This window comes from Schistocerca nitens, chromosome 2 (genome assembly GCF_023898315.1).
Source record: "Schistocerca nitens isolate TAMUIC-IGC-003100 chromosome 2, iqSchNite1.1, whole genome shotgun sequence".
Taxonomy (NCBI): domain Eukaryota; kingdom Metazoa; phylum Arthropoda; class Insecta; order Orthoptera; family Acrididae; genus Schistocerca; species Schistocerca nitens.
In genome coordinates this window covers 1002852686-1002879741 of record NC_064615.1, presented here as the reverse complement: position 1 = coordinate 1002879741, position 27056 = coordinate 1002852686, and the positions used below count along the sequence as shown (strand labels likewise).

Genomic DNA, 27056 nt, shown 5'->3' with positions numbered 1-27056 from the left:
GTGGGGCAGTCCGCTGAGAATATGCGTCGCATCGAAACGTCAGTTGCTGAAGTAGCAGAAAGCGGACGGGCCAGTGCATCATGGTGAGTTCTGCACTACATCTTCCCACTGTCTCTCCTTCCAGTCTGGAGAACTGACACTGTACGAGAATATTTTGGCGATACTGAGACTGTCACACCTAGCAAGAAAGTCTGTTTATGTAATGAAATATTAGTGAATAACATCTAAATATAGGCAGCCTCCCACTGTTTCCAGTTACTTAGAAATCAGCTTTTTCACACACTAATTTATTTCTAAGTAGTTAATTTAGAGTTGCACAATCTGGATAGGTAAGCACTGTAATGATTTCTTTGCTGTAACAATGACTAATGGAATTAGAGATAAAATTTGCCTAGCCGTCTTCTACACGGTCCGCTCACTTTAATGTGACCACTGCCTGTGTTCGACGTCAACGCGCAATAACCACTTACAGATGACAGGTGGCAGCACTAGCAGTGGAGGGTATGTAAAGCGTCTCGGGTGGACGCGGACGCAGTACGCCGATGACACCGCCTTCCTTGCCCTCGCCCCCACCCTGCAACGCTCCCAACACCTTATCCAATCCCACCTTGACCGGTTCACCGCTTGGTGTAACCAATGGTTGCTCAAGGTCAATCCTTCCAGGCGATCATTGCAGGCAAAACCACCCCTTCCTTCCGTCTCCTCGATTTCTATATCACCATTTATGGCCGTCCTATCACCCTCAAGTACCTTGGCGTCACCCTTGACCGTTGTCTCTCCTGGACCCCCATCTCCGGGCTATCCAAGCCAAGGCACACTCCCAACTCCCAACTCCGTCTCCTCAAGCTCCTTTCTGGCCGCACATCGGGTCTGGACCCCTCCACCATCCTCCACACCTATAAATCCCTCATCCACCCAATCCTCTGCTACACCCATCCTGCCTGGATCTCTGGCCCTCCTTCCTTTTACAAATCCCTTCAAGTCCTGGAACATCATGCGATCTGCCTCGCCTATCACATCCGCCTCCCCTCCCACATGCGGATCCTCTATGACCTCATTCCATTCCCACACCTCCTCCTTTTCTTCGAATGGATACAGATCCTCTACACCTCCCGTAAACTTGATTCCCCACACCTGCTTGTCTCTCCCATCCTCTCCCACCCCAGTAGGCTGCCACTCCTGTATTCCCAGGCCCCACCTGCTCTCCATCTCTCCATACCCTCGCCCCAAGGTGGCTTCCGCCAACTCCCCCTAACTAATGATACCGTCATCCCCTCCATCTACCCCTCCTACCAACTTTGATCCTCTCCTTCCACCCCCAGGTCTTTTCCCAAGGGCACCCTCTCTCCCTTCTCTCCCTCCTCCCTTCCTCCCTCCCTTGGGCTTCCTCTGCCTCCCCCCTACCTTCTTTCCTCTCCCTCCCATCTCCTCTGCCACTGGCATCTACACCCTCCCCTCTCCCTCCTCCCCCACATTTTCCCCTTTGGCAGGTCAGTGAAAATTCGCGCGCCGGAGGTCGTCACCAGTGTTTGTGTGTGCCATCGTGTTAGTGATTCAGTGTTTCATCGTTTGTGCTCCTTCGTTCACATGTGTCATTTCTGTCGTCCCTGTTTCGTATCCGAGTGCTGAACGTTTTTTATTTGGACACTGCACCTGTGAACGGCTTCATGTATTTTAATTTTGTCTGTCTACTGTTGTTTATCCACTGTGGTTGTTTCGTTTTTCGATGTCGCCTCTTTTACTGAATGTATTATCTGCGGTCGAAGAGCGACGTAGTTTTGCCACTTCCAGCCTACCTTGTATGAGGTTTCAAAATGACAATAAAGAAAAAAAAAAAGACGCTGACACAGTGCAGTTGTTGTCGTAATACAGAAACGGAGTGGTTTATTTGACGTCCAAAAGGACATAATCATTAGCCTTTGGGCCAAGGAGGGAGACATTTCCGAAACAGCGAAGTTTATAAACTGTTCGCGTGCCGCCTTGGTTAAAGTATCTCGTGCATGCCAAAATGGCGCTATCCAGAACCGGCGCCTAGGCAACTGTGGCGCAACACATGTAGCAGACGACAGGGTAGAACGACGGCTGTGGAGATGTGTACGGGGGAATCGGCGTGCAGTCGTAGAGCAACTAACCACCAGATGAACCAAAGGAAACAGTGACACCTCATCCACCGTTCAGCAACGCCGCTGCCTAAGGGTCTCCGCAGCAGGTGCCTGGTTCACACACTCGTGCTGACGGGTTCACCGGCGACGAAGGCTGGGGTTTGCATACCAGTACTGCAACTGGTCGTCCACTGAGTTTTATGCTCCACCAGACAGGTGGCTGGTGGCGTGTATGGCGTGAAATATATGAATGCAAACACCCTGCATGCGTTATGGTCTGGAGAATGTTTGCGTTGCATTGACTGGGTGATCTCGTCATTCTGGAAGACTTAATGAATTCGCTGCAAAACGTGGCTATTCATGTTTCTGACGGGTCGTCACATTAACGTGACTGGACAGTGTATGTCCTTCACTTCTGCGATATATTCACTAATGGCCATTAAAATTGCTACACCACGAAGATGACGTGTTACAGACGCGAAATTTAACCGACAGGAAGAGGATGCTGTGATATGCAAATGATTAGCTTTTCAGAGCATTCACACAAGGTTGGCGCCGGTGGCGACACCTACAATGTGCTGACATGAGGAAAGTTTCCAACCGATTTCTCACACACAAACAGCAGTTGACCGGCGTTGCCTGGTGAAACGTTGTTGTGATGCCTCGTGTAAGGAGGAGAAATGCGTACCATCACATTTCCGACTTTTATAAAGGTCGGATTGTAGCCTGTCGCGATAGCGGTTTATCCTATCGCGACATTGTTGCTCGCGTTGGTCGAGATCCAATCAACTGTTAGCAGAATATGGAATCGGTGGCTTCAAGGGGGTAATACGGAACGCCGTGCTGGATCCCAACGGCCTCGTATCACTACCAGTCAAGATGACAGGCATCTTATCCGCATAGCTATAACGGATCGTGCAGTCAAGTCTCGATCCCTGAGTCAACAGATGGGGACGTTTGCAAGACAACAACCATCTGCACGAACAGTTCGACGACGTTTGCAGCAGCATGGATATCAGCTCGGAGACCATGGCTGCGGTTACCCTTGACGCTGCATTACAGACAGGAGCGTCTGTAATGGTGTACTAAACGACGAAGCTGGGTGCACGAATGGCAAAACGTCATTTTTTCGGATGAATCCAGGTTCTGTTTACAGCATCATGATGGTCGCATCCGTGTTTGGCGACATCGCGGTGAACGCACATTGGAAGCGTGTATTCGTTATCCCCATACTGGCGTATCACCCGGCGTGATGGTATGGGGTGCCATTGGTTACACGTCTCGATCACCTCTTGTTCGCATTGACGGCACTTTGAACAGTGGACGCTACATTTCAGATGCGTTACGACCCGTGGCTCTACCCTTCATTCGATCCCTGCGAAACCCTACATTTCAGCAGGATAATGCACGACCGCATGTTGCAGGTCTTGTACGGTGGATGAACTGTGGATTCGTGTTGAAGCTGCATGGACAGCTGTACATGTACACGCCATCCAAGCTCTGTTTGACTCAATGCCCAGGCGTAACAAGGCCGTTATTACAGCCAGAGGTGGTTGTTCTGGGTACTGATTTCTCAGGATCTATGCAGCCAAATTGCGTGAAAATGTAATCACATGCCAGTTCTAGTATAATATATTTGTCCAATCAACACCCGTTTATCATCTGCATTTCTTCTTGGTGTAGCAATTTTAATGGCCAGTAGTGTAGTAAATTAATGTTAGCTATGATGGGTATGCCCTATTTGTCTGACTTCTCAAGCATAAAAAATCGTAATTCCTTGTTAAAATGAGGAGATAAATAACATCATGAGATAATTAAGCTGGAAGACCAATTACTTGACGAAATTCTACTGAAAATATAAATCAAAAAGGTAATGCTCGCCTGAGAGTATAATTTAGTGTAAGTCAGGATATTGTAACAATTATGTAAGATGTGCGAGTCAAGCCGCCGAACCGTATGTGTATCGTGAATAAAACTCCGTACTGTCCTAACAGCCAGCCTAACAACACAGAGTATACAAGCATATTTCAGTGCCAATCAGCGGTTCTAGATTTTCTTACAAGTTTTGCTCTGTCGTTTATCATTACGGTGATGTTGACCACAGTCATATAATGTCGACTCCTGAACGCACACCTCCTCTATAGTTTTTCACGCACGATGATCTTCAGCATGCTTCCTATTGCCATCCATTCGTCTTCCAGTAGATCGTCGTACGGTCTTGGCTTATCTTTTGGAATCAAGCAAAGAATTTGATAAATCTATCTAGCATTCATATGCCTGGTTAGACTTTCCGGACACATGATTAACTTTTCATTCCAATATGATCCCTTAGATATGTATTTCTTTTCTTGCCTCACCTAGTACGTAAATCCTAACACACTTGTCAACATTGCTCGCAGCCCCCTCTCCTTTGAGTGGTTTTAGCGTTAAATATTAATCACGCAATAAAAGATTTCGTGACCAGTTGTTTCGGTTGCCAGTGAATCGTCCGGGTAACCGAAACCAAGAAACAGCGGAACATGGAGATATTCTGAAGATGTCCAACGCAGCTCTGTGCTAAAAGTAAGGAACGAAAAAGTCCACGTTTCACGACAAAACGACATAAATGATAGTACTCTCCGATTGCAAACTTTCAATTTCAGACATATAGGAATCATCATTTTTTAAATCCCGTTTAACTTGCGCAATAGCAATCTACAACTACATCCATACTCCACAAGCCACCTGACGGTGTGTGGCGGTGGGTACCTTGAGTACCTCTATCGGTTCTCCCTTCTGTTACAGTCTCGTATTGTTCGTGGAAAGAAAGATTGTCGGTATGCCTGTGTGGGCTCTAATCTCTCTGATTTTATCCTCATGGTCTCTTCGCGAGATAAACGTAGGAGGGAGCAATATACTGCTTGACTCCTCGGTGAAGGTATGTTCTTGTAACTTCAACAAAAGCCCGTACCGAGCTACTGAGCGTCTCTCTTGCAGAGTCTTCCACTGGAGTTTATCTATCATCTCCGTAACGCTTTCGCGATTACTAAATGATCCTGTAACGAAGCGCGCTGCTCTTCGTTGGATCTTCTCTATCTCTTCTATCAACCCTATCTGGTACGGATCCCACACTGGTGATCAGTATTCAAGCAGTGGGCGAACAAGTGTACTGTAACCTACTTCCTTTGTTTTCGGACTGCATTTCCTTAGGATTCTTCCAATGAATCTCAGTCTGGCATCTGATTTACCGACGATTAATTTTATATGGTCATTCCATTTTAAATCACTCCTAATGCCTACTCCCAGATAATTTATGGAATTAACTGCTTCCATTTGCTGACCGGCTATATTGTAGCTAAATGATAAAGGATCTTTTGTTCCATGTATTCGCAGCACACTACACTTGTCTACATTGAGATTCAATTGCCATTCCCTGCACCATGCGTCAATTCGTTGCAGATCCTCCTGCATTTCAGTACAATTTTCCATTGTTACAACCTCTCGATATACTACAGCATCATCCGCAAAAAGCCTCAGTGAACTTCCGATGTTATCCACAAGGTCATTTATATATATTGCCAATAGCAACGGTCCTACGACGCTTCCCTGCGGCACACCTGAAATCACTCTCACTTCGGAAGACTTCTCTCCATTGAGAATGACATGCTGCCTTCTGTTATCTAGGAACTCTTCAATACAATCACACAATTGGTCTGATAGTCCATATGCTCTTACTTTGTTCATTACACAATTGTGGGGAACTGTATCAAACGCCTTGCGGAAGTCAAGAAGCACGGCATCTACCCGTGAACCAGTGTCTATGGCCGTCTGAGTCTCGTGGACGAATAGCGCCAGCTGGGTTGCACACTATCGACTTTTTCGAAATCCATGCTGATTCCTACACAGTAGATTTCTGGTCTTCAGAAAGGTCATTATACTTGAACATAATACGTGTTCCAAAATTCTACAACTGATCGACGTTAGAGATATAGGTCTATAGTTCTGCACATCTGTTCGACGTCCCTTCTTGAAAACGGTGATGACCTGTGCCATTTTCCAATCTTTTGGAACGCTACGCTCTTCTAGAGACCAACGGTACACCGCTGCACGAAGAGGGGGCAATTTCCTTCGGGTACTCTGTGTAAAATCGAACTGGTATCCCATCAGGTCCAGCGGCCATGCCAGGTTTGCTCTTAAGTTTATTTTTTTTTCCTGTTAATCAGTTTTTTGTCTTCAGCTGCTCTAAACACAAAAAACTGGTTTCAGTTATGAAATTCTCATCGTCCTAATGAAGTCTAATGCGTTGATATATATATACTGTCTGATCAAAAGTGTCCGGGCAATCCTGTGTACTGCGGAACTGACCACTAGAGGGGCACCCACCAGTATAAAAGGTGAATTTTGTAAGCACAGAAGCAGCCACAGAAGAATGGGTCGATCAGTAGAGCTCAGTGACTTCGAACGTGGACTAGTCATCATTCTATCTCACATGAGTAACAAACACGTCAGCGACGTTTCAACCCTTCTAAAGCTGTGCAAGTTGACTGCTGATGACGTCATTGTGAAGTGGAAATTCGAAGAAACAATCACATCTGAAACAAGCCCAGACATTTCTCATGTTCTGATGTACAGGGGCCGTCGAGTACTGTGGAGGGAAATGTAAAGAACCGCGCGAAGCCAGCGGAGGGAATCACTCGAGTTACGAAGTACGACCATAGTGCATCTAGCACAACTACTGTGTGAAGGGAGATAAAAAGAATGGGGTACAGTGGTGGAGCAGCTACTCATAAACCGTTCAGTTGATCTATGGAACATGTAACTATAACTAACTAACAAATTAAGAAAAAGTTTTTTTTCTTTTTCAACTTAGTCACATTTTCATTGTTGACCTGTGTTATTCGTTAAGTATACTTCAGTCTCTGCCTTTCCCTACAGTTAATTCCATTACATTGTTTCATCACGTACCATGGAAGTTCTTTCTTGACTTCTTAACGCATGATGTATCATCACGTCTCTTCTTCTTGTGTACAGTATATCTTCCACGTGTCCCTATCGTCGCCAGTTTGGCAAAGAGTTTTCTCGTTTCTTATTTTGTCACCCCACCTAACTTCCAACATCGTTCACAGCTTCTGTCTACACATAATAAAGGTGCGACAGTAAACAGCAAGTTTGGCAACTCTGGAATTAATACGTTAGGAATCAGAAAACGGAATTTCGAGGAAGCGGGTGATATGGTGCGAAAGAGGGTTCGAAGTGCAAAGCTCATGTGCACACCGGAGACTGGAAGATGCCTTCCGCCGAAGTAACAGGCAGTCTTCAGGCAAGCAGGCGCTGCAATCTGATGTGTTGGATCGCAGTGAACGGTGAAAATTGCGTAAGGAACTGCAATACCACACATACAAAATTCAGAAAGTGCAAAAACTGAATGCGGACGACCTCCCAATGATACTATTCTTTTGCTGGGAATTGTTGGACCTCATGACGGCATCTCAGGCCTGTTCGGCAATCTGATCTTGAGCTTTTGGGCCAATTCTTATGTGTCAGGCTTTGCTAACAAGCAAAACCTTGGACACTGGTCACGCTAAAATCCCGAAATGATTCATAAAACGCCACTCCAGAGTCAGAGAATTGTAGTGTGGTGCGGCGTATCATCGTTTGGAATCATAGGGCCTTACTTTTTTTTAAGACGATCGCAACAACGCTCTTACAGTGAATATAGAATGTGATGTTCACATGTTGCACCATTTCCTAGTGCGACAGCTTGCTGATTTCCCTCTAACTGCAAACATGTGCTTCCAAAATGTATGGAACCACACTCCATACCTAGCGGCATTCCATTAACGCGCTACAGAACATATTTCCTGTCGTCTCATCTCAAAAAACGGGTACATTTCCTGGCCTCCAAGATCCTCTGGCCTTTCAGTCTGCGATTTCAGCCTTTGGTGTCACTTGAAATGTCAGATCAGCATCTACATCTACAGGATTACTGTGTAATTCTCAATTACACGACTGGCAGAGGCTTTATCGAACCACCTCCAAGCTACTTCTCTACCGTTCAATTCTCGAATAGCGCGTGGGACAAGCCAAATCTTAAATCTTTACGTGCGAGATATGATTTATTTGTTATTATAATCATTTGTGCCTACGTAGCTGGGCGCCAACAAAATATTTTCACACTATGAAGAGAAAGTTGTTTATTGAAATATTTCATGAGAAGTTCCTGCCGCAAAAAAAGAACGCATTTGTTTTCATGACTGCCACCCCAATTCGAGTATCATATTGTTGCACATCTCTCCCGTATTTCGTGATAATAAAAAACGAGCTTCCCTTCTTCGAACTTTTTCGTTGTCCTCCGTCAGTCCAATCCGATGTGGATCCCGCACCGCATAGCAGTACTCCAGCAGAGGGCGGACAAACGTAGTGTATGCAGTCTCTTTAGTAGACCTGTTATATTTTCTAAGTCTTTTACCAATAAATCACAGTCTTTGGATTGCTTTCCCTACAGCATTGCCTATGTGATCGGTCTAATTTAAGTTATTCGTGATTGTAGACACAAATCATTTAGTCGAGTTTACAGCCTTTAGAGTTGTGTGATTCATCGTCTACATGAAATTTAGCTGATTGTTTTTAGTGCTCATGTGGACGACATCACGCATTACATTATTTGGAATGAATTTGCACTTTTTTCACCACGCAGATATCTTGTCCAAATAATTTTGCAATTCGTTTTGACCATCTGATGAGTTTACATGACGGTAAATGACAGCATCATCTGCAAGGAATCTAAGAGGATTGCTCAGATTGTCTCCTAAAACGTTCACGTAAATCAGGAACAACATAGGCCTTTTAACACTCCCTTGGGGAATGGCAGATATTACTTCTGTTTTATTCGATGAGTTTCTGTCAATTATTACGAACTGTGAGCATTCTGATAGGAAATTACGAATCCAGTCACACAACTGAGACGACACCCACGTAATTTAATTAAAAGTCGCTTGTGAGAAGCGGTTTCAAAAGCGTTCTAGGAATCTAAATATGTGGAATCAATTTGACGTCCCCTGTTGATAGCACTCACTACTTCGTGAGAATAAAGAGCTAATTGCGTTTCATAAGAGCGATATTTTCTGAATTCGTGTTATTCGAGGTGAATTCGTTTTATTCGAGGTGATTCATAATGTTGGAGCACAGTATATGTTCCAAAATCCTACTGCAAACTAACGTTAGTGACATGGGCTTGATATTCAGCGGACTACTTCTGTTTCCTTTCTTGTGTATTGTTATGTTTTGTGCAACTTTCCAGTCTTAGGGTACGGATCTTTCGTTGAGCGAGCGGTCATATATGATACCTAAGTTTGGAGCTATTTTATCAGCGTACTCTGGAAGGAACGTAACTGGTATGCTGTCTGGAGCGGAAGCCTTGTCTCTTCTAAGTGTCTTAAACTCCTTCGCTATACTGAGGGCATTTAGTTCTAAGTTATTCATGTTGCCAATTCCTCTTCATTCGAATCCTGGAGTATTTACTTTGTGTTCTTTTGTGGAGAATTTAAGGAAAACCAGGTTTAGAAAATCTGTTTTAGTGGCATTGTCATCAATAACATCACCATTGTTATCGCGCAGTGAAGATAATGAATGCGTATTGCCATTGGTGTACTTTACATACGGTCAGAATCTCTTTGGGTTTTCTGCCAGATTTCGACACAACTTTTAAAGCGTCTCGTATTAAAGTTCGCACTAAATTTCAAGCTTCTGTAAAACTTCGCCACTCTTCCGGTGTGATCCACCATACACGATCCAAGAACTGAAGGATCAGATTCGGGAGGAAGTTAATCGAATTCCAGTGCCAGTACTGCAAGATCTGTTGAGTAACTTCCGTAAAGGCTTGAAATATGTGTAAAGGACATTGCAGGCTACCTGCTAGATATCACTTTCATGCGCTGGGCACTTTAATTTGCAAGCATTGCAGATTCATTTTGTATTTCTTTCATATAGCTGTGAATAAATCTGTATCGCTGATGGAGGTTTCAGAATCGCCCGTTTCACTGTCAGACGTGCTATACGCAATTGTTTATGTGGCGACCTTAGAATGGGAGCCTCCTTCCCATAACCTACATAGAATTACACGAGGCAAGGTCGGAAAGCAACGCACAAAAATTTTATTACCAAAAGATTTAAGAGATAACAAAAGAAAAATCACAAATGAGCTTCATTTGTGCCGTCGTGGTACCTTGTTTGAAAAAGACCGTTTGGTTGGCATATTACCATCTCGGACTGCTTATTTCACTTCCGCCATCTGTCACAAAGCGTCGATCGGCCAGGAATTTCTTGTGTGGACCAAAGAGATGAAAGTCCAACGGTGCTAGGTCCAGACCGTATGGCGTATTTTTTTTTTTTTTTTTTTTAACTGGTGAGCCAACATTCCACCCCGTAGAGGCCTGCTTCGTTTCATCTGTATTGTGGTACGCCCCGTGACGATTCCTTTCAGAAAGTCATGCCCTTCTGCGGCGTAACGAGTTAAGTGATCCAAGCTTGTCATCATTCGCTGGCTCTTGTGGTTGTCTGTCAGGCTCTTAGGCAACCAATGAGCGCAAACTTTACGAAATTTCAAAGTGTCATGAATAGTAGCGTACGCTCCACCACAGGATATTATGAACTGCAGCGATAACGTTCGCAGTTGTAGACACCTGTTGTTTCGGAATTCATGCCAATAACATGAGCGTCATGTTTGTTTTGTAGTCCAGGCTTCTCTCGCAAGAGCTGAACATGAAAAAAAAAGAAGAATAAAAACTTTTGTGAATCGTTGTAAAATTTCAACATTCCAGCTGCAATACCAAGGGAGGAAACAAAATATTGCTTTACTTTCCTATCCTCCCTGGTACAAATATATGTTTGGTGTGTGTTTTTCTCATTGCAGAGGCTGCACGTGTTAGCTTTGGTGCTGGCGGCGGCATGTGTCGCCGCCCTTGTCCAGATGCCACGAGGTGCCTGCCGCCGCGGCTGGAACAGCAGGCGGTGCCTCTCCAGTCTGTGCAGGCGGAGGGGCGGCGTGTACCTGCCCAACACTAGCGGTTGTCGTGGCTGCGGCGCCTGCGTCAAGTTCTTAGGCAAGTCCTTCACCTTCACCTACTGGAAGTGTCAATGTCAAGAGAGCTGCCTCATGGGGTACGGGCACTCGCGAGCGCCCATGGCAGGTGCAAGTACAGTCCGACTGAACTTACTTGTTAGTTGTCGTTTGTCGCTTGCCGCTACAGTGTTGCCACAGTGGCTGCCACGTACCGCTCGAGTACATGGTGGATCACCTAAACTTCCACCGGAAATATCGCGGAAATGGAAAGTGCTATTGAGGTGCGGTTTTTTTCAGAATGGGCTGGTAGTCAGGGCTCGTATTGTTAGCCAATTAACACACAGTAATACTACTGAGAAAGTATATTTTTTGTGCAGACATACACTATTTAAATGGAACATTGCCTACTGCCGGCCGGTGTTGCCGAGCGGTTCTAGGCGCTTCAGTCTGGAACTGCGCGACCGCTACGGTCGCAGGTTCGAATCCTGCCTCGGGCATGGATGTGTGTGATGTCCTTAGGTTAGTTAGGTTTAAGTAGATCTAAGTTCTAGGGGACTGATGACCTCAGATGTTAAGTCACATGGTGCTCAGAGCCATTTGAACCATTTGAACAATGCCTACTAACACTGACAAACTAAAAGTACGGTAAATTAGAATGTGTGTTTGTTCCAGGATTCGGGCACGAGTCATTTACGAGATACCGTATTCCGAAAGGATCCCACATCATCATTTGTACAACACAAGTGCATTTTCTAGTTATGTAGATTCTGACTAGTAACGAAACAATTGACCATCACAGGTTGTGTTCCAAATGACCATCAGCAGCTGCAACACAGGCTTCCAGTCTGGTAAAGAACGACTGCTGCACATTTCCTAGCACTTCAGCGAAGATGTCCGAGCAGGCTACAGTAATATGTCGTTGCTTATCACCGGCTGTAGATGGTATGTTCTTGTAGACAGCGTCTTTCAGCTTTCCCCATAAGATAAGTCTACAGGCTTCAAATCCAGACAATGGGCCGGCAAAGTTACAGGTCCTCTGCTTCCAGTCCAACAATTTCGAAAAAATTCGTGAAGACATGCTGTAGTACTTCATGCACAATGGGCTGACAGCAAGGTACCACAGGTTTCTCTAGGCTGCAGAGGAACGTCTTATAGCATCCGTAGATGATGGTCTGTTAGGAGCCAGCGATACTTGACGGCATTTAGTGTTCCCTCTATGAAAAACAGCATTGATGCCTGAAATTGTGTCTAGAAACAAAAGACATTACTTGCTATAGCATTTTAATTTACTAATGTTTTTCAATTCTATATAAATGGAGGCTCTTATTAATCTAAAGAAAAATACATTACACACCACTGCTCGAGATTGTTAAATTAACGATTAAAAACATATAGGAGCCTTTCGACTACATTAATGATCTAACTAAAAATCACTTAGAGGAAGTGTATTCTTTAGATCCGATAACGCCAGAAGAAGTAGAATTATTTGATTAAGAAGAATTGAAGCAGAAAATAAATCAAGCTCTTGACGAGTGTGTAAATGAATATAATTTAAGTTTAATTAGATCAGAATTGTTGGATCGAGTAAAAGTTAAACATCACATTAACAACACAAAGATTTGGAGTTGTTTTAAAGAAGTAAAACAATGGAAAAGCAGTAAAGAACCGATTACACATAAAGAAATTGAAATTACAGTTACTTATTGATTGCTTCAGCTAGCGCTGTAGCTTGTAATATTCATAGACAATACAAATTTCATCACCCTTCAAATTATATAACTAATTTACAGCCTCATCAGTTAATTGATTTATGAATGTAGATATTATATCTTCTTCTTCATCATCACAATAACATACAGATAGAAAGAATGAAAGTGACAGTTTCCTCATTCCTACTATTTGATACATTTATATAGAAAAAATTTATTTTAAAATTTATTAAAACAGTGGGTGCTATTGCGTAGCATTTCTTTAAACATACAACAATATTATAGCAGTCAATCACCAACTATTACTTTATCTTTATTTACCCAACTGTTGCGCGAATTATCAAAACCCAACCATTTAACATAAACTTTATTTCCTTTCTTTCTCAGAACTTTTTCAACGAGATGCACATCTGGATATTTTGTTTTCTGTAGCTCTTGCTCATAAAAATTACCTTCGATATCTTTCAGTTTATATATGATTGGATTAGAATAAATAACATCTTCAATTTCAAACATTTCCGTTGACCAGTTGGCAGTATATCCTTTTTCAAAAAGTCCTAAAAGTTTACTGATCCTACCTTTAACTCCTTTCTGAAATTTAGCCTTATCGTTAGGCACAACGACGCCTATCTTATAGTTCTCTTCATTAACCTCTGTTGGCTTCATTTTTATAGTTTGATGAACTGTGTTATTTAATTCGCCAACTAGTTTCGAGACTAGATCACGTCAGCTCAAGCAGACTTTGAACTGCATCCAGTCCATTTGCAATTTCCTTGAAGAGCACATTTCTTCCACATCTTTTCTTTAAGTGTTCTGTGGAATCTTTCAACAACAGATGCTTTTAATTCTGAAAAAGATCAATATGATTAATGCTGTATTTCTTCATCAGCTCATGAAATTCTTTATTATAAAATTCTTTCCCATTGTCTGTCTGCAGATTTTTTGGTCTCCTGGAGCTGAATATCTTTTCGAGAGCATCAGCCACATTCTTACCTGTTTTACTTTTAACTGGGATTGCCCAAGCAATTTCGAAAAGACATCAATAACAGTCAATAAATATTTGTATCCTCAATTTATCTTTGAAATTCCTTTTAACTTGCCCGAATCCATTTCAATTAAGTCCACTTGGCATAAATCATCTATACCGAGAGAAATTGCATTCTTCATCTAAAATTTTTCCTCATTGGCTTATTCAGCTTGTTAATAATTTCTTCACGAATAAAAAGGCTGCCAGCTCCACAAAAATTTTTTCACGAATTTACTTTTCTTCTTTTGACAAACTGTGCATAGACCTTCAATTCTTTGTTGTGCATGTTTTGTTGTTACTCTGTGTGGATTATGTGTCTCAGGAAATTTTTTATACTTAAAGCAATAAATGTGATCGTCCTTAAGGACTAAGTTTGTCTTCGACAAATGATCGCTCTGAAGAGCTGGGTGCAAAGCACGATTGTTCATTTATATAGATAAAATTTATTAAATTTTAAATTATTTTGCCAAATATAATTAACTTAACATCAACTGGAACAGTTTTAGCAGAATCTTTCAATGTTAGAGTGAGAAAACTGGACTTGTCTACTATTACTGACTGATTAGAAGAAGTTATTTCATAAAGATTATCATAAACACAAAAATATTGAAATCATTAAATGATAATTCTTTATTCTTATTTTGGCCACTAACCATAACTTTTTAAAAATAAACTTGTACTGGAAATTATGAATTTTTTGTTCACCAACAGTCATAAAAGTAAATTCAATTATTTGTTTATTATATACTTTATCTTTAAGATTACTTAAATCATCCATAAATGGCCTTAAATCTGTTTTTGAGAAATAATCCGAAAAAGCTTTTTCTACTTCTATTTTCGGTAAAATAATTATTGAACTGTGTTAGAATGCTTGCATATTCAGGTTCTGTAACAACATTTGATAGTCGCTGGCTAAAGTCAGCTTCAGCTGATACTAACTCATTATCGAAATAATGTTTGTCCACTGCATCCTTTGCATCAGTTGGATCATTTGGATTCGCAAGTCTTCTACCTCTAAACCCAATATGACCTTTAGTTACTTTAAAATAGCATTATTTTCTTTGTTAAATTGATTAATTACATTGCTATCTTTGGATCAATTTCGCTTTTGATTTTTTCTAGATTGAACGCAGGTGCGCTGAGCCCTCCAGTTTGACCTTTCTTATTGACAAAAACGTCCATTTATTAAATCCAAAATAACATTAAACTTATAATTCTCACATAACAGTTTCAAAACAAATAGTCACAAGTGACCACATATTACTTACTCCAAATTTTGTATTCTCTCACTATTGTAGTACAGATCAGTTCTTCCTAAATAGTTAACTATGTGTTTTGGTATATTACCATCAAATGAACCAAAAACAGGTTTTATGTTGTTATTCTTGTACTAACAAATCCAGTGAGTACCAGGATGTTCAAATGTATCTAAATTAACTATTCCATATTCATATTCTTCTGGATGATTCAGTAATTCATCAATCATGAATTTTCAATTGTTTAGCAAGTTTTTCTATATCGAATTTACTTAATGCATTAGGATGTTTATCAATTACTTTTTGGAAATTTTTTTTACATTCTTCAGCTTTTTTTCTTGTTTATGACTGCTTTTGCGATTGCTGCAGGTCCACCAGCAAGTCAACCAATAATTGCTAGATATGGTAATGCGGCCAAAAGTAATGGTAGGAATCCACCTTCGTGTTATGTTAATCTTTTTCCTTCCTTCTTTTTTGTTAGATATTCAATAACTTTTTTCACAACAGGCATAGCTAATGTAAGAAGTAAATTTCCACCAGTTTTCTTTTCTTTCTTTCTCTTTTGCACATCTTTTAAAAATCGCTGAATTGCATTTAATTGTTCATTACTCAACTTTAATTTAATTGATTTTGTTTTAGTCTTGCCAATAGGTAGCACAATATAATCAATAGTAAAACTGTTCATTTATATAGCTTAAAAATTTAATAGGATGAAATTTTTACACTCCCCATCCATTGTCTTCCACACATAAGCCAGCTCCAGCTGAAGCAGGCTGAGGACTGCATCCCAGTCCTAATTTTCGTTTTCCATACATTATTCCTGTAGCTAGTGTTGCTGCAACTTTTTCTCCTAATGAAGCATCACTTGTATGCATTCTTTGTTTTGCAGCTAACTGAAGTTACTTATCAGCTTCATGTCTTTTTTCTAAATCTTTTGTGAGTACAATAAGCAATATCATGTTTCTTATAATCCTTGTCTAGTCGATTAATTCCTGGAAAAAAGCGCGATAGTCTTCTTCAAGTTTAGTGAAAGGCCTACAGTAATTAAATACCAGTAGATGCATCTCAGGCATTGGTACATTATTTAAAACCAATTGACTAACCCTTTACCATGTTTTTCAATCTTCCAAATGTATGAGGAAGATTATTCAAAATTGTAATCAAATATGGAATGCTTTTCCTATTGTTGACGATGAAATCACTAAATTTATTTGTCAACATCTGCGTTATTCCCACTTTTTCATTATGATAATTTTTATTTCCAGCTAGTTCTTCACCATGAAGAACTGCTAATCTATCAATTAATTGCTGAACATCATCCATCCAAACTTATACAATTGGTTTTTCTGTATAGTTTTTAACAAGGCCTTCACCTTTTTTCTCAGCTGAACTAGCATCTATAGTTAGTCTTCTTTAAGTTTGGAAAACAGTCATCAACCATTGGTTTAATTGAATGTTTATATTTATTACCTCTACTCGATCTTATTTTATTTGGATTATTGTCTGAATACAGTGCTCCTGAATTGTATAATATATCTGCATTATTTGATGAATCTACTCCATCAAACTTTTTTCCCATATCATCCATAGTAATCTGTTTTTTCAGTTAAAAGACTCATTAATCCATCGGTTCCTTCATATGTCTTTTCGGCAACTTTTAATTTATCTCCTTCAAATGTTACTGGTAATCTTCCTATATATTTAAAGGTACCAACAGGCCTTAATCCAAAAGTAGTATCTTCACTATGGTTTACATATTTTCGCATTCTTTCACTTATATTTATTTTCTAAAAACATCACTATCCTTTATAGTACCTTGAGATTTTTTCTCTTTTTCGTATTTATTCAATGCATCTTGAATTTGTGATTCACTTAGTGTGTTGTCATGTTTTCCTGGAATATCATCAGACCAATCTTTTATTGGTTTATTTGGTGATAAATCTCCAATATCTTCTATATGACAATGACATGGAATCATTAGTTTTTCAACTGTTCAATTTTCTTCGATAGCTTTCAGAACATTGTCACCTAATCCTTCAATTAGTTGTTTGACTTGTTCAATGGCATCAATTACCGGCTGATCTTCTTTCTTAAATTTTACATACTCTGTTCTTGGTTGTTTTTTCCATTTTTCAAACTCTTCTTTCAACTGTTCTTTTACACTCCTGTTCTGTCTAGCTTTTTTAAGGATTTCTGGGTCATATTTTGCAACCATTTGTTAAGAATAAAAAACATTAATTAAATTATTTTATGTTTATGTTGTTATGAAATATTGTATTCTGTTTCTGAACTTTCCATCATTTGATTTTCTAGTCTTGTCTATCATTAAGAATCCAAAATGGTCATTCCAACATTTACTACACATTTCTTTAAAATCATCTAACTTTAAATCTCCTCCAACAAACGCATGGTAAACATGATTTAAATTTGTATCATTTTGTCTAAAGATATTTAAAAAATTTAGATTGTCTCTGAATAACTGTTTTGGTATTTTTGAGTAAGTTTGAGCTAAGTAAAAACAACCTATTCCTTTGTGTCCACCTCTAGTAAAATAATCTCTAACAATATCTTGATTTTTGAAAGTGAAGTCATCAAATACAACAACTGAATTTTCTTCACATTCATCTAAAGGAATGATTTCTTGGTTATTTACTATAAATCTAACAATTTTCTCATTAATTTTATCTTCAATTTTCTCACATTGTTTACTAAGTTCCGAGTATTTTGGTTAATCTAAATCTTTGAATAAACATACAAATAATTAATTTTATTCCAGTTCAGCCATCCTGGAGCTAAAATATAATTATCAATCATTAATGTTGTTTTTCCACATCCACTTGTTCCCATTATTGCACATTAAATAGAATTAGGTAGAAGCTTACCATGTTTATTTTTCGACTTCCTCTCGGGAAGTCTTATTTTTGGTTCCCAATCAGTTTTGGTAATTTATTTTAAAAAAATTTTTAATACTAAATGAGTAGATTATTTCAACTGAGTGGTAAGTCATCTGTTCGGAGAAAATGATTAACTATGCCAATAAGACACAGCTTTAGTATTGTTGCACTAGTTGAATTTTATTCATCGTTTAAAACTCTGACTATTACATCATGAAATAATAAACTTTACTGTGATGGGGAAACGAGAGAAATTCCTGTAGGTCATTATAGTTTGAAAAACTTGGAAAAATTTATTCATTCGTAGAAGCCAAATATTCACATCCCAGCAGATGAAACTTTAAACAGAATTGTTATTGAAAGTGATGTAAATGGACATAAAAGACAGTATTGGAAGTGTGCTGGGATTTAGTAGTCAAATTGTTGAGGCTAAAGAAAAGACTGTTGCTAAAGATGTTCCTAAAATTATTCCATTCGAGTTAATCAATATAAATTTCAATCTTGCTGATGGAACATTTGTAAAACATACTGATCATTTTCACAGAGAAACTAATACTATTGCTTCATTCAAGCTAATGCAGTATTTGGTGGGCCAATACTTCATGAACTGAATTATCGTGGAAATATTCCAATTTTTGATCCAATTAAGGACTTAGAAATTACTGTAACTGATGACAGTGATAGTTTGATTGACTTTAATGGTGCTTGTGTAACAGTTATTTTAGAAATTTCTTAATATTTTTATTCTTAAATAAATCATGAATAAAGTCGAAAGTTATCAGTTTTACTCATTCCCTGTGAATGAGAAAACTAAAATTAATTTGAATTTCCCCAGTAAGAACACGTAGATTGATATAAATATTGGATATGGTTAGTTTCATCCTAATCATGCCCAATTATACATGAATTTCAGTATTATTGGAACTACTGGTACAGATTATCCAACTTATGATGGAAAATTCAATAAAAAATTAATCGGTAGTTGTGTAGCAAAACTCTTCAATGTTATCACCATAAAGAAAGGTAACAATATTTTGTCTAGAATGGAATTTCCATTTATTTCTTGATCAGCTCTTAATTGATTGATCTCGACTCTAACCAATGGGAAGATAAAAAGTAAGAAAAATGAAGTAATTTATCGATTAGAATTAATCAGTGGATTTTTTTTAAGATTATAAGGAAACAATGTGGGAAACAGTCATCTAGTGCTGGAGATTCTATTTTTCATTGGTCAGATTGTAACCAATCTGGAGTTGAAGATGTGACCACGCTTCCAAAAGAGTTCTTGTAGAATCAATGGAAATTCGTGTTCCTGTTGTTAAATTTGAACCAGAATATTCGCTTTAATTTGAACAGGATAGACTTAAAAATCCACAAATTCCCATATCTTTCTTTGAACCACAAACTGTAGAGATTGCAAGCTTGGATGAAAAAAGAAATTTTGATTAGATATGAAAAATTTCTATAACTGTGCATAATTTGATATGCCTTATTTCATCTTCATTGTTTTCCAGACAAAAAAGAAAAATCATCAGTTAGTTTACTCTTCCTTATTCGATCATGTTAAATTACAGAATATCTATATTAAAAATGGAAGAAACTAGATTTTTTCCTCAAGCAATGTGGAATCTAGATCCGCCAGATAATTATCTAAAAGCTTATAATGCTTTCCTAGATATTAAGAGAACTACACAATTGAATGGTCATATTAATGTGAGTCCATTCAATTTTATTCAAAATTATCCTACCTATCTAATAAATATGTCTAGAAGAATGAATGTGTTAGCTACTCAGAAAACAACAATGAAATTGTGTACAGCTTTTAATGAAAAAATTCCGAAAGATACACTTATGTATGTAGTAATTTATGGTAAAAAGAATTTCACATGTGATTCGCAGCATAGAATTTTAGTTGAAAATTTTTATTTTGTGGGTGTGTTAGCATGCATCCGTTTATTAAAAAAAAGTTAGTAATTAGGTGGCTAGTGTGCTCAGCCTAGCTGTTTGTAAGAAAATAAAAAACATATAAAATTATCTGCAAGTGCGCTCAATCCACCCACTTGCTACTCTCACTATGTTCAACTATTGACTGTACAATTTAAATACATCCTAACAGTCCGGTTTGTATATGAAAAATTGATATATTCAGTTCAGTTACGATTACTACCATTGTAAATCAAAAGGCTGTAGCTGGTGGTTGAAAAATCAAGTATATGAGGAAGTTTAACTTTTTTGCTTTCTATATTTGTTAGTCGGAAACAGTTCAAAATCGCTCTAAGCTCTATGGTACTTAACACCTGAGGTCATCAGTCCCCTAGACTTGGAACTACTTAAACCTAACAAACCTAAGGACATCACACACATCCATGCCCGAGGCAGGATTCGAACCTGTGACCATAGTAGTCGTGCGGTTCTGGGCTGAAGCGCCTAGAACCAGTCTCCCACAGTGGACAGCTCCGGACACAGTCATACATGGAGTACGGGGGAGTGAAAGATCTATGGCATATTAATGTATTACTGAAAGAAGCAGAGGGGAAATCAAAGCTGTAAACAACATACTTGATCTGTTTATTGTCGTGATATTGTAGCTCAGTCATAAAATTTTGCGCGAGTCACAACTGTGTAAACCCACACAAATGCCTCTGTTATTACGTCTGCAGGTACGCAGTGTGTGGCAGTACCGGTACCCTGTGCTCAAGCACGGTTCACTGACCACAGTTTAGCCACGGCCATTTTAAAAATGGTACTCAGATCAAAAACATGCCTCATATTATATAATTTAGAGTGTCGTCATTCAGCAGCACTGTGCCAGGTGATGGCCATATATGCTAATCATTGAGGGCTAAAGTTGTACTACCAGCTATTATTGTTCAACAAACATAACAAAGAAAGCAGTATATTTTTTCTTCTTCAATGTCATTTCGTTTCCTCCCTTCTCCATGTGAAACACAAGCAGTGTTACGTTGACATATATCAGATAACGTGAATAACATTATAATGAGGTAATAGAAAAAGGTAAGTTATGAATAGTCTTGATACTATTGATGATCAAGTTATGTGTGACCCATGTGGTTGCAGCTAGCATCTTCATGAATCACAGCAGCACAGTTTGCAAATGCAAAGGAGTGGTCCGGAATCTGGGAGGGAAAGCGAGTTCAGTAGGAGAAAGGAAGAGGGAATGAAAGAAACGGGTGTGACACGATTAAGAAAGGACATGCCGTGGGAGTAGATGAATTAGATGCGCTGCAAGTGTAAAGTGTATGTGAACACGTTGGGGGTGCCGTCCAGTGACGTCCCATAAGTGCTGTAATCGAGACAGGTCTGGTGATCACGCAGGCCAAAGGACATGTCGACACTCCACTTTTCGGTTACAACATCGGCGAGCGTTATCTGTTAGAAAACCCCCCTGGAATACTATTCATGAATTCACAACAGATCGAATCATCAGACTGACGTACAAATTTGCAGTCAGGGTGAATGGGACCGCAAGAGTGCTCCTGCTGTCATACGAAATCGCACCCCACACCATGACTCCAGGTGTGCCCAGCACGCAGACAGGTTGGCTGCAGGTGCTCATCTAGCTTCCTTCTGATCAACACATGGCCATCACTGGCCCCTAGGCAGAACCAGCTTTCATTAGAAAAAACAACAGACCTCTTCTCTGCACTCCAATGAGCTCTCGCTTCACATCACTGAAGTCACAAGTGGTGTTGGGTTGGGGTCGGTGCAATGCACTCTACAGGGCGTCTGGCTCGGAGCTGTACCGATTTGTAACAGTTAGTTGTGTCACTGTGGAGTCAACTGCTACTTAAATTGCTCCTGAAAATTAACTACTATGCGATACATCCATATACCAAACACAATCGTACCTTCTTGTGACCATCGCTGCCAGCAGTCACTGTACAGTGGCTACATTCCTACGAAGTCTTTCTGTAAGAACGCAGAGAGAACTTTCAGCTTCTGGTAAACCTATTACGCGACCTATGTAAATAATGGCGTCTTTGTCGCCTTAAAGCCATTCTTGACTAACATCAGTTCAGGAATTTAAAGCCATTTTGACTATTTTTCGACCGTGACTGTCTAAAGAAATATGTAAAGGTTTTTTAAATTACTGCTACCAGTCACAAACTTTGTCAACTATTGTATTACTTATTTACTTAGCGACATGTTTCGAGGATTATATCTCATCTTCAGGCTAAATGGTGTTACAAAAACAAGTTTACAATAAGGTCATGCTGATGTTACATAGTCTTTTCGTAAATGCTTTTTCTCTTCTTTCACAGGATGACCACAGCATTCACGAAAAGTCTATGTAACATCAGCATGAACTTAATGTAAACTTGTTTTTGTAATTTACCCTGAAGATGAGGTTTATTCCTCGAAACATGTCGCTAAATATGTGAACAGCGCGTAGCGTTGCGCAGTTGGAGGTGAGCCGCCAGCAGTGGTGGATGTGGGGAGAGAGATGGCGGAGTTTGGAAATTTGTAAGACTGGATGTCATGATCTGTTATGTATATTATGATTTTTCAACACTATTAAGGTAAATACATTGTTTGTTCTCTACTAAAATCTTTCATTTCCTAACTATGCCTATCAGTAGTTAGTGCCTTCCGTAGTTTGAATCTTTTATTTAGCTGGCAGTAGTGGCGCTCGCTGTTTTGCAGTAGTTCGAGTAACGAAGATTTTTGGTGAGGTAAGTGATTTGTGAAAGGTATAGGTTAATGTTAGTCAGGGCCATTCTTTTGTAGGGATTTTTGAAAGTCAGATTGCGTTGCGCTAAAAATATTGTGTGTCAGGTTAAGCACAGTCCTGTATAATTGTACAAAGGGGACGTTTCAAATAAATAAGTGATACAAGATGTAACACCTCCGTTTATTTATCCCGACCTGATCTGATCGAATAGCAGCCCAATAATTATTATTAATGTGACCGTGTACCTAATGGGGCTGGCAATCGGAATTGACTACTACGGAAGTTGTTACTTTCCAGTTCGTCCTTCTCAATACTGTAATAATGAAACGTCTGGTAACAAGAAAAACACCAACACAGTTTCACTAATTACGAACCTATATTCGTCTCAAAAACACAAAAAGGAGGAGACAGCCACTGCCTTCGTCATACATATCTAATTACGGCTAATCTCAGCACAGGCTTCATTTTCCAATATCATCACACGCTAATCCATCACTGCATCCAACACTGCAATCCAACACTGCAATCCAAGGTGATGCCGGCGCGGTAGACGCGAAACCAAAATATCGGCACTCGAAATGTCACTGACCACTTCCGTAATGATACTTCTTCACTTTCCCGGTATTATTTCTAGTACAAAGGGGTCTAACCACGGCGATGGCGACTTCCTTCTCCGTTAAAGCCTTGCATTTCAACAACTGGCCTCCACACACCTCTACCCGCAACATGGCACTCGCTCAACTCCACACTCGCTCTCGCAACACGACACAATCGATTGTTCGCCCTATCGACCTGTGCCGAGTGCAAATTTATAGTAAGGGCCTACAGACCTCTTACAAAGAGTCGACAAAGTTTGTGACTGGTAGCGGTAATTTTAAAAAAACTTCACATATTTAACATCAATTCACGTCATCCAAGATCAAAGGTAACTAGCTCCCACGACCGTTACAGCGTGTATTTAAAGCCAACTTTATATGCATCCTAACAGTGACGGTAATAGCGCCACTCTCATGCGACAGGCACGAAATTTGAGTAGACATCATCTTTCAGATGTAAAATGAGGCCTACAGTCTTCCGTTTATGTCGCACAGCTCCTGCTTGGTGTTGAGATTTTTTTTTTTACCTTCTATGTAGATAGACTTATTTATGAGAAATATTTATGCATATCTTTCGGCTGCTACCGCTAAGATGCTGGTGCAAACTGCTAGTTAGAATAACAAATGTAAGAGTGTAGTCGTTTTTAATACAGAGGGTTTTGTTTAAATTTATATAATGGTGGATATTTATAGCTGATTGCAGTTTTTCAGTTACACTTGGAGAGTTAATCACATGGGCAGATGTGGGGAGAGTGAAGGGAAGGTAGATTTGTTTGAGTTTGGAAAGTTGTAATAAGGGGAGCTCGAAACTTTCTGGAGAGAAGTGAAAGCAAATGTCTCCTTGCAGATATGACTGCTTCAGTGCAAGATTATGTGTGTAGAATATTTTAGGTGAGTGGGGTAATATGTAAGTGATAAAATGTGGTAAAAAATGTATGCTTGATTACGCGTGTCTAGGAGAGTGAAAAGCGTCACGCAACGTCCAAAACAAAAAGCAGAAGCAGATTTGTTCCATGTTTCAACGAATTCGCATGCAATGTTAGTACAAGTGCATCGACTGGTGTTCGTTGTAGACATTAAAATGTGTTTATGATTGGTCAGAATACGTTCGGAACAAATCAGAAACTGTTCGTGATGTCATGTTTCTCTTGCTGTTTGTGCTCCTCTATTGCACTGACAAAGTATTTTACTGTAAGCAAAAAAGGTACTGCGAAGGACAGACAAGGTCCGTCTTGTTTACATCCGAGAATTCGAGAAGAGGTCTACCAGCGTCACGAGTCTAAGCTGTCGTCTGCTACGTGAGTAAATGTTTGCTGATATGACTGCGAAGTTGCTGTAGTGGCCCTCAGGTATCTAGGCGGGTCAGAGTTATCTCTGCAACTTACAGCATTGCCAGCTAGCGATAATTTCAAATGTAGGTAAAAATTCCGAATATACTGTAGATATCTCTATTTTTAGTCTGGAATATGGTGGAAGGTTTACCAAAAGAATATTCTTGCTGGTCGTTATGTAAAAACTAGAAACTAACGTTACAAGGAAGTTCCAAGTAAAAAAAAAATTACTTCAGTCTGTGAAAAAAGCCAGACCACTAACATATTTTGACTGAAAAGAACTATGAACATTATCAAAATATATAGGTGAATACGATACGAATTTTATTGTGAAAAAATAAAATACCTTGAGAGGTGTGAAACTGCTTCTCGTTTGTAATGAAAAATTTCGCAGGTAATGAATTTGCTTTATGTTGGACCTTATAGACAGTGGCCAAGTTGTTAAGAAAACCATACATTTAATTGTAGCGACGTCTGCGACATCACTGTATCATGCCACGTAAGAATACAGGTTATTTACGAAAGGTTCCGTGAGCGACAACGTGGGAGGACCTACACGCCGCCAGAAAGATTTGTGTTTCGACTGCTCGCCTTAAAAGGATCGAGAATATACCTTACCTCACGAAGTGATAATATTGTCAGCTGTTAAAGGCTCTTCATCACTGTACTCATTACCCAAAACAACGATGAACACTAAAAAAGATACAGTAACCATTACAGGACAAGTTAGGCAATGGTATCGAGACTTCAGATTGTATAAATGAAGAGCTAAATGTCAGGTCTAGTATCTAAATCTATGAAGCTAAATAATTCAAACAGTGGTCGAAGGGTAGAAATTTTTTGTGAGTTGGAAGAAAGCACAAAGGAAGCCCCGCAGGGTTCAATTTTGCGTACATTCCTATTCCTTATACCTGTGAATGAGCATCCACTTAACATTCAACAACCAGAACTGGTAGTTTCATCAGATGATACTAGTGTTATAAAAATCCCATTAGAGTGAAAGCAACGGAAGAGATTGTAAATTAAATTTTTCCAAGGAATTGTTAGCCACTATTACTATGGCCCATTATTAATGCTGTAGGTGGCTGAGAAATGAGTTCAATTTGTAAGAACGAAAATCTTTGGTCATTTCTCCAATAACATAAAAGTCTGACAGTTAGAACAGTAAATTTGAAATATAATGTAAAACCATTTCTCCTGGACTACTCCTCTTATTCCATGGACGAGTTTCAACGTAAAAGTGATAGCTTGTAAACAAAAAAATAGAAAAGAAACTTTTTTAAGTACTGTTGCACGGGAAGGACTAAAAATCTACTGTGTTCTTTAATGTTAAAGCTAATGATCTATCCATATCCTGTAAACTGATATTTCGATAAATTAATAGAACAAATGATCTGTGTAACATGTAACTGTCTAACTAATGTGAAAGAATTAACTTGCAATTCATATTCTTATCATATCTACATTAATCGATGTAGAAGACCTATTTCCAACAGTTTAAGGGTAATATTATTTTTTTTTATTTTTGTGGGAAGTCACATCATGAACAATTTCGGAGGAAATGAGGTTCCATTTTCTTTTGTGACGAATTTTGTGCTTTCGGTGTGCTTTGTTTGCTTCGTGGTTTGAGGAGCACATTTCACTTTGCGTACGATGTACATCTATACATATGCCTCACTGCAAACTTTCCCATGACACTATTATTTGCGAAGTAAGAGACAAGGATGTTACAGACAATGATATGTGTGCACAACCGCTGTTGTTTTAAACGTGTTTCCCTCGCTTTCCACTTGTTGCAGGTCTGGGCGAGTCCTGCGCTGAACGAGGAATCTCAACTAGATTTCCGCAGCTCGTGTGCAGCAGACGCCTACAATGCGACCCGGAAACCAAGAAATGCGTTCCTCTTCCTGTCTCTACCGCTGCCAGAAACTCTACGGTACCACCAATGAATGTAAAACCGTAATCTCAAGTGATCAGGTTGTTTCAATCGGCACACAGTTGGCAGTTCTCTATATTTGACTCTCTCTTCTTGCAGATCAAATCCAGATGTGGAAGGCGGAGGACGTGCTTCAGATGCTTCTGCCAGAGATCCCGAAGGCCAAAACTTAATCTGTCTAAGTCCACCCTCCACAGGCAGTACCGTTAACATAAGCACAAGTGTTTACTTTCTCGATCGCTCTCTAAACATTCAATGAGTCGTCTTTTAGGAGACCATTCATCGAAATTTGACGCATCTACAGCCTTCCTATAAGAAAAAAAATTGCTGATACAGATTTGAGGATATCTGCCAGTCATTCTTGCTAACTTTTAATTTTCTTTGGTAAATGATATGGAGATTTACTGACATTTATATCGTTCTACATTAGACTGCTAAGTGGAAACAAAGCGTTAGTTCCGCCACTACTAAA

The 27056-nt window shown here is 39.6% G+C and overlaps 1 protein-coding gene across 1 annotated transcript; it reads left to right on the top strand.

Moving 5' to 3' along the window:
* On the top strand, window positions 1-27056 carry LOC126234763 (uncharacterized). The gene is made up of 4 exons (XM_049943512.1): window positions 1-83; window positions 10993-11182; window positions 26448-26599; window positions 26684-27056. Exons 1-4 carry the CDS (start codon window positions 81-83, stop codon window positions 26792-26794), a joined length of 456 nt encoding a protein of 151 aa, XP_049799469.1. The 5' UTR covers window positions 1-80; the 3' UTR covers window positions 26795-27056.

Coding starts and splice junctions, on each gene's coding strand:
- LOC126234763 (XM_049943512.1), top strand. Junction 11,183..26,447: donor CGCCTGCGTCAAGTTCTTAG/GCAAGTCCTTCA, acceptor CACTTGTTGCAG/GTCTGGGCGAGTCCTGCGCT. Junction 26,600..26,683: donor CTACGGTACCACCAATGAAT/GTAAAACCGTAA, acceptor CTCTTCTTGCAG/ATCAAATCCAGATGTGGAAG.